Source organism: Emys orbicularis, chromosome 11 (genome assembly GCF_028017835.1).
Source record: "Emys orbicularis isolate rEmyOrb1 chromosome 11, rEmyOrb1.hap1, whole genome shotgun sequence".
NCBI lineage: Eukaryota > Metazoa > Chordata > Testudines > Emydidae > Emys > Emys orbicularis.
In genome coordinates this window covers 1,722,367-1,735,029 of record NC_088693.1, presented here as the reverse complement: position 1 = coordinate 1,735,029, position 12,663 = coordinate 1,722,367, and the positions used below count along the sequence as shown (strand labels likewise).

At 52.4% G+C, this 12,663-nt stretch overlaps 1 protein-coding gene across 1 annotated transcript in view; it reads right to left on the bottom strand.

Moving 5' to 3' along the window:
* Positions 1–12,663, bottom strand: part of CFAP65 (cilia and flagella associated protein 65) — a 42,822-nt gene that overhangs the window by 17,585 nt on the left and 12,574 nt on the right. The window contains exons 11-20 of the mRNA XM_065413613.1: positions 11,844–11,981; positions 10,244–10,489; positions 9,611–9,835; positions 8,895–9,053; positions 8,229–8,394; positions 7,413–7,541; positions 6,639–6,864; positions 5,682–5,810; positions 4,952–5,128; positions 3,006–3,072 (exon numbers count right to left, since the gene is read on the bottom strand). Of these exons, the coding sequence (XP_065269685.1) occupies positions 3,006–3,072; positions 4,952–5,128; positions 5,682–5,810; positions 6,639–6,864; positions 7,413–7,541; positions 8,229–8,394; positions 8,895–9,053; positions 9,611–9,835; positions 10,244–10,489; positions 11,844–11,981 (1,662 nt within the window). The remainder of the gene's footprint in view (positions 1–3,005; positions 3,073–4,951; positions 5,129–5,681; positions 5,811–6,638; positions 6,865–7,412; positions 7,542–8,228; positions 8,395–8,894; positions 9,054–9,610; positions 9,836–10,243; positions 10,490–11,843; positions 11,982–12,663) is intronic.

The following is a 12,663-nucleotide window of genomic DNA, read 5'->3' as shown; positions in this document are numbered from 1 at the left end:
CATGCGGAGGGGTCTCTTCAATACCTCTCCCTTTTCCCCTTCTCTCTCTCGCCCCACAATGTATCACTGCAGGAGAGGGAAAGCGTGGGGCACGGGCAGCTCCTTTCTGATGCAGCATATCAGCACCCTTGACACACGGGTGCTCCGTAGCCCGTACGACACTTGTGAGTGCACTTCGGGGAGGCGTTCCCTTCAGTGCACTGATGCTGCATTTGCCCCTCCATTGGTCCAGGTCTCCTTGAGCACAGGGGCTGGCGCAGCTCTCTGTGTATTGGCTGCGGCAGCTCCTCCAAGACTCCTTCAGCATCGTTCCATTCTCACTCTCCTCTGCTCCTCATTCTGGGGCAGGGTGGTGGCCACTGGTCTTAAGCCACCAGAGTCTCTACTGGGCAAGGCAGGGCCATGTTGCAGTGGGGGAGGTCTAGGCTGGATATTAGGAAACACTATTTCACTAGGAGGGTGGTGAAGCACTGGAATGGGTTCCCTAGGGAGGTGGTGGAATCTCCTTCCTTAGAGGTGTTTAAGGCCCGGCTTGACAAAGCCCTGGCTGGGATGATTTAGTTGGGGTTGGTCCTGCTTTGAGCAGGGGGTTGGACTAGATACCTCCTGAGGTCCCTTCCAACCCGAATATTCTATGATTCTGTGAGCCTCTGGAGCTCTAGGCCTAATCCCTCGCTGGCTGGCTGGCAGAAAGCTGCCGGCCCCTCTCTGGAGTGTGCCAAGCCGGCATCGCACGGGGAGCCCATCCAAGGGTTTCAGGGAAAGGTACAGTTAAGCCACTGTTTGAACAATTTGTTCAACGGGCTGGATTTCCAGCTGACGATAGCCCTAAAAGAAAGGAACGGAAAATAAAACGTGATGTGAACACAAAGCTCTCAGAGGAAACCTCAGAGACAGACAGGAAGGCTCAGAGGGGTCTGAGCCGTGCCCAGCAGAGCACAAGGTGACTTTGGCTCGAACTGAGAGAGAGAAATTAGTTCCAATCCCGAGGAAACCCTCCGAGAAAAATGCAAAACAGGAGCAGCTCTGAGCTGCTTTAGTGATCGGCAAGGCAGGGAGAATGAGTGGCAGCTCCTCAAGCATGGGTGGGGAGAAAGGAACTGACAGCTGAAGGCACGTGGCTGCTGTCCCCACCTTTGCACAGACAGGACAGAATGTACTACCTGCTGGCACTGGGGGAATAGCTGCCTCCCCACCTCAGAAGCTGTGGGAGATCCTGCCGATCACATGCTGGAGCTCAGAGCAGCTGGTGCTTTAGGAGAAGGCCCATCTCAGAGGGATTTGAAGTGAGACAGTGTTGATGAGGAGGAGCGATGAAGGGAGGGTAAATATACCAGAGAGAGGGCATGAACTGCAGAGGTGAAGACTCTTGCACCAAATGTGTGGAGCGGCAGAGAGGAGGCCAGTGTGAGACTAGGAAAGGGAGTCTGGAAGCAAGCAGAGAAACAAGGCCCATGAGATACCACAGGGTGGGTAAGCGTGTGGAGGACTGAAAAACCAGAAAGGCCGTTTTGAGCTGGCTCCTGAAATGAGTGTGGAGCCAGCGGAGCCGTCTAAGAATGGGGCTGCTCTGCATTAGCTGTACAATGTAACAATACGTCGGGCAGAATCACAGACCCCCCCCAAGGAGAACGCCAGCGGGGTTCAGGTTGCAGGACGTTGGCTCTACAGGGTTGAACTGATAAAGGGCAGGAACAGAATTAATGCCGGCCAACGTGGTTTATGGAAAATTGGTCTTGTCCAACAAAGTACATTTTAAATGCATTGAGAACTGGCTAACTCACAGGTCTCCAAAAATAGTCATCAGTGGGGAATCCTCATCAAATAGCGGCGTTTCTATGGGGTCCAGCAGGGAGCGGTTCTAGACCTGATGCTAGTCAACATTTTCATCCATGATCTGGATGTAAATATAAAATTGCTGCTGCTAACATTTGCAGATGACACAAACGTTGGTGGAATGGCAGTAACGAGGAGGGCAGGGCTGTCCTACAGAGCGAGCTGGATCATTTGCATTTCATTATAGCCAACTGCAAGGTGACACATCTAGGAACAAGGACTGCAGGCCACACCTACAGAATGGGGGACTGTATCCTGGAAAGCAGGGACCCTGACAAGGGTTTAGGGCTCACAGTGGGAAAGCAACTGAACATGATATGGCAAAGAGGGTTAATGCGACCCTTGGGTGTACAACTAGGGGAATAGGGAGTGAAGTAGCGAGGTGATTTTACGTCTGTACACAGCACTGGTGAGACAGACACTGGAATAGTGCGTCCAGTTCTGGGGGGCACATTTTAAAGAGGATGTTGAAAACCTGGAGATGGTGCAGAAAAGAGCCACAAAAACGATTCAAGGGCTGGAGAAACGCCCTAGAGGGAGACTCAAGGAGCTCAGTCCGTCTAGTTTCTCAAAAGGAAGATTGAGGGGTGACTGAAGTAGAGTGTATAGTATCCATGGGGGGAGAAAACACTAGGTAGTAAAGGGCCTGTAGTCTCTGTAATCAGAGAAAGGCAGAACAAGAGCCAATGGCTGGAAGCGGAAGCCAGACAAAGTCCAATTACAAATAAAGCACAATTTTTAACAGAGGGTGATTAACCATTGGAACCAACTCCCACGGGAAGGGTTGGATTCTCCTTCTCTTGATGTCGTCAGCTCCAGACTGGAGCCTTGCTGGAAGCTGTAGTACTCGAACAAGTTCTTGGGCTCAATCCTGGTGTAACTGGGTGAATGTCAATGGCCTGTGCCATGCAGGTGGTCAGACTAGATGATTTAATGGTCCCTAATCTATGGGACCACAAGCTGTCTGAAACTGGGTTTCATGCCTCATCCGCAAGAAGGTACCTCCATCACAGCGCCCCAGGCTAAGGTACTGGTTCGGTGCTGACTCCACAGGAAGGCCACCTTTATTGAATGCTTTGCGGCTCCTGTGTAAAGTGCCTCCGGGTGAATTCAGCCCCTGGAACGTACTGGCCTGCTAGCTGCGTGGCAAGCAATGCCTGCTATCTTACCAGAATCTCACGGCCATGGGAGACCTTCAGCAGGACCGGGAGCCGATCAGTGCCGATGAAATCATGTCTAGCAGGGCAAGAAAAAACACCAGGGTCAGCGAGAGAGGAAAACATTAAAAATCTAACCCTGTGCCTGGAGTGACAGAATCAAGGATCACACAGTGAAGGAGACAATTCATTTCCCTGCTAAAGAGAGTCACTGTAGCATAACGGCCATTGACACAGGGAGGGGCACAATTGTATTTGATATAGACACGCACCAAATTACAGGCCTGAGCCCTGGAGTTCCTGAAGTCCAGAAGAGTTAGAGACAATCAGGATTAGACCCCAAGTAAAAGCTGGTTAATTTTTCTATATGGAGCCACTGTCGCTGACACAGCCGGTCTCTAGGCCCAGCCTGATTTTTAAAAACTACTAATAGATAAAACCACACAAACTGGCTCTGGAAAGGAGCTATCCAGCCATCTCTCCATTCCCCACTCTGTCCGGCTGGCACAGAGTTGGTCCAGACAGCACATTCCCGAATGCCTTGGCCAATCCAGTTTTAAAAGATATTGACATGATTCCGGTAAAGACCACATTGGGGTCAGCAAAAAGGGGACAAAGTCAGAGGGACTTCTCTGGGGCCCTGCTGGGGATGCCCCGTGTGATGGGAATGGTTCCAGCACTGAGGTATGGGAGGATCCTGGCAGGTACGCTGTGACATTGTGCAGTCTACATGGTTTTATAAAAACATGATAATAAGTGAATATAATGTAACTGGGATAGTTTTATAAAAAAATTGATAATAAGTGACTATAATGCAAATGGGATATGCTTTGTGCAAAAGGTCTCTTGTAAGGTATCATTACAAAGCTCATAAGCTACTGAGTGTGATCATCCTATTTGTAGAAATGTACCACTCTTGTATCTAAAACTAGAAATATAAAATGTAACTCTGAGGGCCTATTGTAATTATGTAAAGTGTGGGCCATTAATGATGGTTTGGAATCTTGATGACTCCCATTGTCTGCAGATGGCTGTTTACCTGTGAGTCTCCCTGTATATGTGTGTGCTGGCAAGTGAGTAATGAAGTCTTGCAGTGACATGTGATCATGTCACCTGAACTGGAATCCATCTTTAACCTGGTGCTTTTCCAGTGAGGGGAGGGGGTGGGAACCCAGAGGAACAAAGGGTTCCCGCCTTATGCAAAAGATATATAAAGGGGTGGAAGAGAACTGAGAGGGAGAGAGGAGCCATCATGGAGAATCCCCTAGATAACACCTAAGCTGGAACAAAAGCTGTACCAGGGGAAAGAATTGTGCCCAGGCCTGGAAGGTGTCCAGTCTGAGAAAAACTTACTGAAGCATCTCTGAGGGTGAGATTATCTGTATTTAGTTTGATTAGGCATAGATTTGCGCATTTTATTTTATTTTGCTTGTGACTTACTTTGTTCTGTCTGTTACTACTTTGAACCACTTAAATCCTACTGTCTGTATTTAATAAAATCACTTTTTATTTAGTAATTTACTCAGAGTATGTATTAATACCTGGGGGAGCAAACAACTGTGCATATCTCTCTATCAGTGTTATAGAGGGCGAACAATTTATGAGTTTGCCCTGCATAAACTTTATGCAGGGTAAAACGGATTTATCTGGGTTTAGACCCCATTGGGAGTTGGGCATCTGAGTGCTAAAGACAAGCACACTCCTGTGAGCTGGTTTCGGGTAAACTTGCAGCTTTGGGACTAGTAATTCAGACCCTGAGTCTTTGTTAGAGCAGACTGGAGTGTCTGGCTCAGCAAGACAGGGTGCTGGAATCCTGAGCTGGCAGGGAAAACAGAAGCAGGGGTAGTCTTTGCACATTGGGTGGCAGCTCTCAAGGGGGTTTCTGTGATCCAACCCATCACATACGCACTGACCCCTGTGGAAGGGAAGGCCCAAGAGAGGGGGGCATGAACTGTCACCTGTGCGAGAGCAGCACTGTTTGCTCCTGTCCTGGGAAGAGTCTTCCTGACTTTGGGGAAACACTGAAGAGCTGGTTGTCCTGAACTCTCATCTGGTGCAGCTCACTAGGGTTGAACTCTGTGTTTTCTGCCCAGTGCTCCACATCAATCTTCTGGTCAGAGGGGAACAGAAAGGCCCTATGGACCCAGCAAAGCCAGTCAGCCAGAGCAGGAATGAGAATGGGCATCACTCCCACACGGGGGCTTGTTCTGATAGTAAATGTGTCAAGGCCTGGGATCATGAAGGTATCAGCTTTAGCACAAGGCATGGAAGTGCTGGAAACTCCTCACCACTGCCATCCTGCCATCCCCCTCAGGCCTGGCCTGCAGAACCTTCTGGGAACCCAGCCCTGGGTTCCCCACCCAGATACAGCCATGAGTCTCAGGCCTGGCCTGCAGGACACAAGATGAATCCATGAAAACTGGGACAGTCCCGCACAGTTTGTGCTGAGCAGCGACCCTGGCTTTTCCTCTGTAGAAGGACCCCAGGCGGGTGATAGGACGGAGTTCAGCCCAGTCGGGTATTCAGAACCCTCCTGCTGAAGTCCCCTGTCAAGTCTCCTCTAGCTCAACCCCTCAGAACATAGAGCCCCTTGGATGCCAAGTGCACTCAGTGCCCTGGGAGCGGCTCCATGCCCAGGGGCAGCTCTGATTCCAGAGGAGGGCACGGGGTTTAATGAGAGCTACGTACCATTCCACTGGCACCACCCCATTGTTCTCCAGCATGAGGATCACCATGGACGGCTCGGCTTCTATCGGAGCAGCCCCAAAGTTGAAATCCAGCAGGACGGGGGTGTGCACGGGGGGGACTGGGCAGATGCTGTGCAGGGCAGAGAAAGAGGAGATGAAATCAAGCCAAGAGGAGGGAAAGCTCACTGGAGGTGCTGCAGGAGATGGATGCAACACAACTGCCGGGAGGCTCCTCCCTTGGGTACCAGCAGAAGCTAGTGACCTTCACGCCTCATGAGGGCTCCATACTCCAGGAACATCAGCTGCCCAGAGAGGAGGCACCCAGATGCTTAAACACTTTCCCCTCCTCCTGAGAGCTGCCTCTGTCTAAGGTGGCTCTTCCCTCCACACCCATAAACTGCCACACTGGGAATCTCAACACCCAGCGAGGGCTGAGCATGCTGGGTAGGCACAGTGCACTTAGCGCCTAGAGCGGGCACAACACAGGTCATAGCCAGGAACCCCAGGAACAGAATGGCAGCTCAGCCGGATGCTGGGCCCTGGAGAGGAGATGGGGGCCTGAGGGAGAGCAGTGCCCACCCAGGCTCAGTGCTTCACCTCGGGATGACTGCAGACAGGGGAGCGGGGTGGGACTCATTCCCGTTCTCCACTCCCTGCTACCATCCAGCAGGCTCACACACATGCAGCAGGGCAATGCTGAGTCCATGGAGATGGACCCGAGAAGAGAGGGAGAAAGGCGAGGTGAAGTTTCAAGGCTTACAGCCTCCCCGCAGAGGGGAAAGGACAAGACAGGGAGCACAGGCAGCGGGCCAGGGAGAGGTGAGGAGCTGCCTGCTTTGGGGCTGGGAAGGAGTCAGCGAAGGTGACACCGAGCTGCAAATCAAACCCTCCGGCCATGCTTTCCCTTCCTGGATTGTAGTGCAGGTTACAGGCTCCTCTGGGCTGGGTCTCTAGTCACCTGTGCCTTGTGGGAACCCTGTAGGTGAGCTCTGCGGAGGTGGGGTCTCGCTCCAGGTACTGGTTCAGAGTTTCCAGTGCGAAGAGCCTCCAGAGGTGCAGCTTGCTGATGCCGCGGGCACTTCCTGCCGCACACACATCCGTGACGCAGACAGAGGGGTAGACGCCCGTCGCTACTACACAGCAGAGGGCCTGCTGCTCCCCTACGGTGTTTGCAGGATCCAGAGCTTGCAGGAGAAAAGACAAGAACTAGTCAGTGCAATGTCGAGGGAAGCTGCCCGGGGTGGGCTAGAAGTAGGGTCTGGATCCCCACCGGAGAGCCAGACCCCTGCCTGGGATGCCTGGGCACACGTGTCAGAAGCAACCAACACACGAACATGTCTGTTATAAAACATATAACAGGAAGCTGCATGGGTGGGGCATCAGCATGTGGAGGAGAGGGGACAATGTGAGGAATGGGTGGACTGGGAACCATCTCTGCCTCAGCACCCCTGTGTCTAACGCCATCTCTGCCTCAGCACCCCAGGGCTCAGCTGTGTCTAACTGTCACCATCTCTGCAGACAGGATGGGGGCAAGGGAGAAAGAAAAACATCCCCTGTGAGTCCAGCTGAGCTGTTCAGCACAGAGTAATCCACTGGGAATGGAGGGAGGGGCGCAGCTGGGAGCTGACATCTTGGTAGATTCAGACAGTTTATGTCAGGTGTGGAAAGGGCCCCCTGGCTGGATGCAGTGGAACGGCCCTTTTGGTCCTTCCTGGCAAGCTAGGGCTCTCACCTTTGGGCGTGGAAATGGTGTAACTGATTGACCAGGTGTAATGCAGTTGACGGGCTGGGCTGACGGTTGCTTGGACAATGGCCTTTGACCTTGCAGGAATCATCCCCTTGTAATGATCCAGCTCTAAAGCTGCGAGAGAAAGGAAAGGAAGTGAGTACCGGGAGGGCACTGACCTCTTGGTCTCAGTATAATTCTCTCTCTATATATAATGCTATATACACCGTGTTCAGAATGTACATATTCGTTCTGCACACACCCAGTGTGCCATTTTCAAACAGACCTAACTGCTCAATCCAAACCAAACACGGACACACACTAGTCCTCATGGAGGACTCTCCAGGACAAGCTCCAAGTGTCAATCTGGAGATGGTTTTGCTTCTAGCCCTGTTTAGAAATCTGTGCACTGATATTATTTTTAAAAGAAAGTGGGGGGGGGGGGGTTTCCAAATCCAAAAACTTCTGAATTGATTTTGCTCAAAATTTTACCCTTTGAGCTGAAACTTTGAGCAGGGCCCCAGCATGGAAATTTTCAGCTGAAGTGAGCAATACTGGCAGAACTGGTGAGTGATGAGAACAGGAAGCTTTTGTTTTAGTAAAACTTTGTTACAGCTTTAATATTAGTGGCAGAGGTTTGTACTAGGTACCCAGTATAAAATGAGAGCCAGACAGACAGACAGGACACACCTGTACATTCTCAAACATACCAGCTGTCACAGAAAGAATAGGTGTTTCTCAAGCTGGCAAGAGCAATTCATCCATTTTAGAAAACAAGGCCCAATGCCCCCCATCCCGCCTCCCCAAACATTCTTTTAATACCTAGCGGATCGCTGAGGACTTCCTCAGGGTCACATGGTCCTGTGATTATCTGCTCCACGTGGAGGATGTAGTTCAGAGAACAGGTCCCATTATTCAACAATACAAGGTCACAGGACTGCAGGCCGCCAACCAGAATGTTCCCTAGGTCCCGCTGCTCCTCCTGAGCCTAGAGCCCAAAGCCGGCACACAAGGATCAGGCTGGTATTGTTACATCAGCACAGACTGCTCAGGGGGCAGGACAAGGCTGCTATCGGGCTAGGCCAATATACACAGTGTAGCACAGGGATGTGCAACGTTTGACTCTGGGACCCAATATGTACCATAGAGATGATAGAGCATTGCCTGCTGGGACTTGTAGTCTTACTATGGATCCTTGCCCCACGCAAAGAGGAGGGGAACTGCATAGGCACCTGATAACAAAAGGATGGATGGGTGATGGACTCTTGCTGACTGCAAGACCAACCCAGAAGTACAGCAGAGCGGGAGTAACATTCTTTCCTCTACTATCACCTCCCTCCCTCTGGAAAGAAGCTGCCATTGGGCTCCAAGCACCATTGTCCCACCCTCCTCTAGTACTTTACTAGAAGGCTGGAGATTCTGCTTAGCCAATTAATCCCCCGGGGAGACACTCCTCCTCTTCCCCCTCTCCCACACTCTGGTACTTACCCTAATGGTGCCCAGTGCCCCCTCGCCAATAACCCGCAGGGTGTAGCGGGTGCTCTCAGGAGACTCAGGGCCTGAACTCCCTTGGGCTCTCCACACTGACACCCAGCTTCGCAGGAGATACTTGGTCTCCTCCCCAGGAGTAAAGGTCCATGCCTGAGCCTGGAATCACAGGAGGGAGAGGGCAGTCACTGGTGTTCCCAGCCTTTCCACAGCCCGGGCCAGGGAGTCAATTCCAAAGACATTATGGAGCAGCTGACAGTCCTGGGTGTATAAGACAGACAGCACCTTCCTCCCTCACTGGTGTCTCAGTCACACTCCGGCAACCATCCTTCCATTCAGCTCTGTCCTGACTCCCGATTGGGTCTCTGCCCATTACCTGACCCCTGTGTTGGGGGTCCTTACTGGGAACACATGCCTAGACACTCACAGCCTGGCCTTCTCAGATGCACCAGTTCTTGCTACCCTCCACAGGAGGTGCAGAGGGAAACCTGCACAGTGGTTTACAATATATTTGCTCCTAGTGTCTGGAAGGAAACAAGGATGTGGTGGAGCAACCTACTTCAGGATCAAGCTGGAGGAAGCTGGCTAGCTACCCTACCCAAGACATGTCCTGGCACCCTCTGCTCTTGGCCTATGGGGCTGTGAACTGCTGCCATGTGTTTTTACTCTCAGCTGTATGGTGGGTGGCGGAAGAAAATGACTTCAGCAGAACTCACCAAGGCTTCGTTGGGCTGGATGACCCCTGTGGCGGGCTTCACGGACAGGACCTTGCTGTCAGACTCCTGGATCTTCCACTTGAACTGCATCGGTAACCTTGTGCAGTTCTTTATGGTGTAAGTGCGTGTGGTTGAGGTCCCCACACAGGTAGCCTTGAAGTACAGATTCCCATCTCCTTCTAAGAGCAACAGAAGGGACTCGCCACTGCTCCGGAGCGGGATCTCCTATGGGACTCAGGGAAAGGGAATAGACAGTAGCAGGAAACCTTAGCTGAGCTCTAAAAGGACCAGGCAAATTTGCAGCTCCTTCCAAAAGGCATCTGGGATCACAACAGGGCTGAGCTCGGAGGGGGGAAGGACTCCGGGCCTGCCTGTTGTGCTGTCTCGGAGAGTCCTGATGAAACCTTGGCACAAGGCAGGCAAGAGAACAAGGGGCACCAGGCCCTGGAAGGCACCTGCTGTGCCAATAAGAAATGGGCACATTGATGCCACCCAAAGGACGTTTTAGAAGACTTTAAATTCCCATTTCCAAAACAGAAGAAACCAAAGTACCAAAAAAGAGAAATAACCAGGCCCACGGTGAAGGTTATCACGAAGGGAGAGAACAAAACAGCCCTTCTACCCTCGCCCTACCTGGGTGTACTTGGGATAGGAGTTCAGCTGCAAGGACAGGATGTGCTGGTGTGTGGCCATGTCCGCCGGCTGCGTTGAGAGAAGGAAGATCTGGTGGGCTCCTGGGGCTACGTACCCTGAGCAGGGTTTGACCAAGACAGAGGGACAGGTGTCCTGGTTCATGCAGAAGGTGATCGAGGAGGTGCCAACGTTCCAGAGCAGCACGCTGCGGTAGGTGTTGGTGTTCGGACCCACCGCAGGGAACACCTGACGGACAGAAAGCGAGCCGGGAGGGCTGGGTTCATTTCAGAAGGCCAGTTTACACAGGAAATCTTTGTCTAGTTGAATTCCCCTTTCTGGAGTCTGACAGGCACCAGCCTGAGCCCTTGGTGAACCCTGCCACTACTTCTAAGGAAGCAAGAGAAGAAAGTGAATTCACTCTAAGGTGGACAAAGTGCGGCCAACAGACTGACAGCACCCATGGAGCTGTGAGGACTGCACCTGCCCACTCCTTTATTTGTCTGAAGTGGCCTGCTGAGACTCCACGCTTAGCATGCAATGCATCTCACCAATCCAAACAGCCACGCTGCACACTGGGGCCAGCAGCCTCTGCAGGCCCCACTTTGGGGTAAAGACAAAGATGGCTGCAACCTGCTCCACTTTATGCAAATCATGGGTGGCTATTGGGTTCTTGGCAAGTTACCAAGGCAGCCCCTCTGCTGGGTGCCTCTGGGCTAGCTGGGGAGTCTCGCCTGACTTCTCAAGAGGACTCTTCCTAGAAGGCTGTAGGCTCCTGGAGACGGAGCAAGTCAGATCTTCCTTTGCCTCATGGGAAGGACGACCCCTGTGCGGGAGAAGCAGCAGCAGCAAGAGCACAACTTACGTCTCACTTTGCCTTGCAGGACACCTCTGTCATGGACTCACAGATCGTGCCCACTCTTGGCCCCGTGCGGTCCGTGTGGGGGTGCCCCTCTCAGTGAGACAGCCCTTCTTGGGGGTCCACTCTCTCTCGGGATTAAGCCCCTCCACCTCCTGGAGCCGCACCTCTCTGAGCCTTAGCATGTCTGTGTCTGCCATGGGCCCCCTCAAGGAGTCCCCTCACTCTGGACCCCCGGGGCCTCCACCCCCCAAAGGGGACGATGCAACCCTATTCTCTAGACCGGAGCGACTCTCAGCCAGTGTAAAACAGGAGGGTTATTGAGCGTTGAACCCAGCACAGGAAACTCTCAGGGCCTCAGGCCTGGCCTCCCTCAGCCCAGCACATCCCTCTCTTCCAACAAAGTCTTGGTGTGCTGCTCTGTCACTGACCCCCCCGCCCCCAGTGGCTGGAGACTGGCTAAGGCACACGGGGAGAGGGGCTATCTCAGCAGTCCTTACCAGTGACGAGATCAGCTTTGACAGGAAGGACCAAGCTGTTCACTACAAGCTGGGACACAAGAGAACTGGGATACAGGGGGACCCCCCCACACCTGTCCTAAGCTGGGAGTTCTCCATAGAGTAGGAAGCCACCCAAAGCATATCTCTGACTGGGTCAGCAGGAGAGAGGGTTACGTACTCCGGGACTCTCCACATCAAAGATTCACCACGTACTTTCCAGGTGACACATGCCGACCACACTCACCTTGGGGGAGTCCAGGACATAATGCGGGATGAAGTGCTGCCGATCTGCTTCAAAGGTGTGGCCCCTCAGCCTGATGGTCAGGCACCAGGATGGACACATGGTGCTGTCCTCCTCGATGTTACTGTAGTGTCTCAGCACCTGCAGGCAAAGGAGAGACAGAATCGTGCATCCGTGGGGAGGGAAAGTGTCACAGAACCATCTTCAAATGAGATAGCACACGGGCCAGCATGAGCAGACATTCATAGGAGTGCCACCCTCCGGGGATACGGAGGAGCTGACCTGCGTCAGGGAAGCAGGGCCGGTCAGGGTGGGATCAGGAATGACCTCCAGAGAGTGACATCCCAATGCCAGATAAGTTATGTACTTATCTGTCCCCCACTACTGCAGGTATCTGAGCTTCACAATCTTTAATGCATTTACCCTCACCACACACCTGTGACGTGCGCTTATCCCCATATTACAGCAATTGAAGCCCAGAGAAACTAAGTGACATGCCCAAGGTGACACAGGAAGCCTGTGGAAGAACTGGGAACTCAACCTTGGTCTTCTGAGTCCTGGATGATTGAACCAACTCTTCGCTCCCCAGCCATCCTGCTGCTCACACTGACCGGCCTGAACTCAGGACATGGCAAGAGGAGGGTGTCAGTGAAATGATTCTCAACCATTTTGTTGTCAAACTTTGTGGGTATTTCCAAGCCTGCCCACAGAGAGGGAAGGAGCAGCAATGGAACAGGCAGCTGGTTGGGGAGCATTTGTCCTCCTCTAGGCCACTCATTAAGACCAGAGAAAGTCTGATATGACAAAATGCCATTTAAACAAA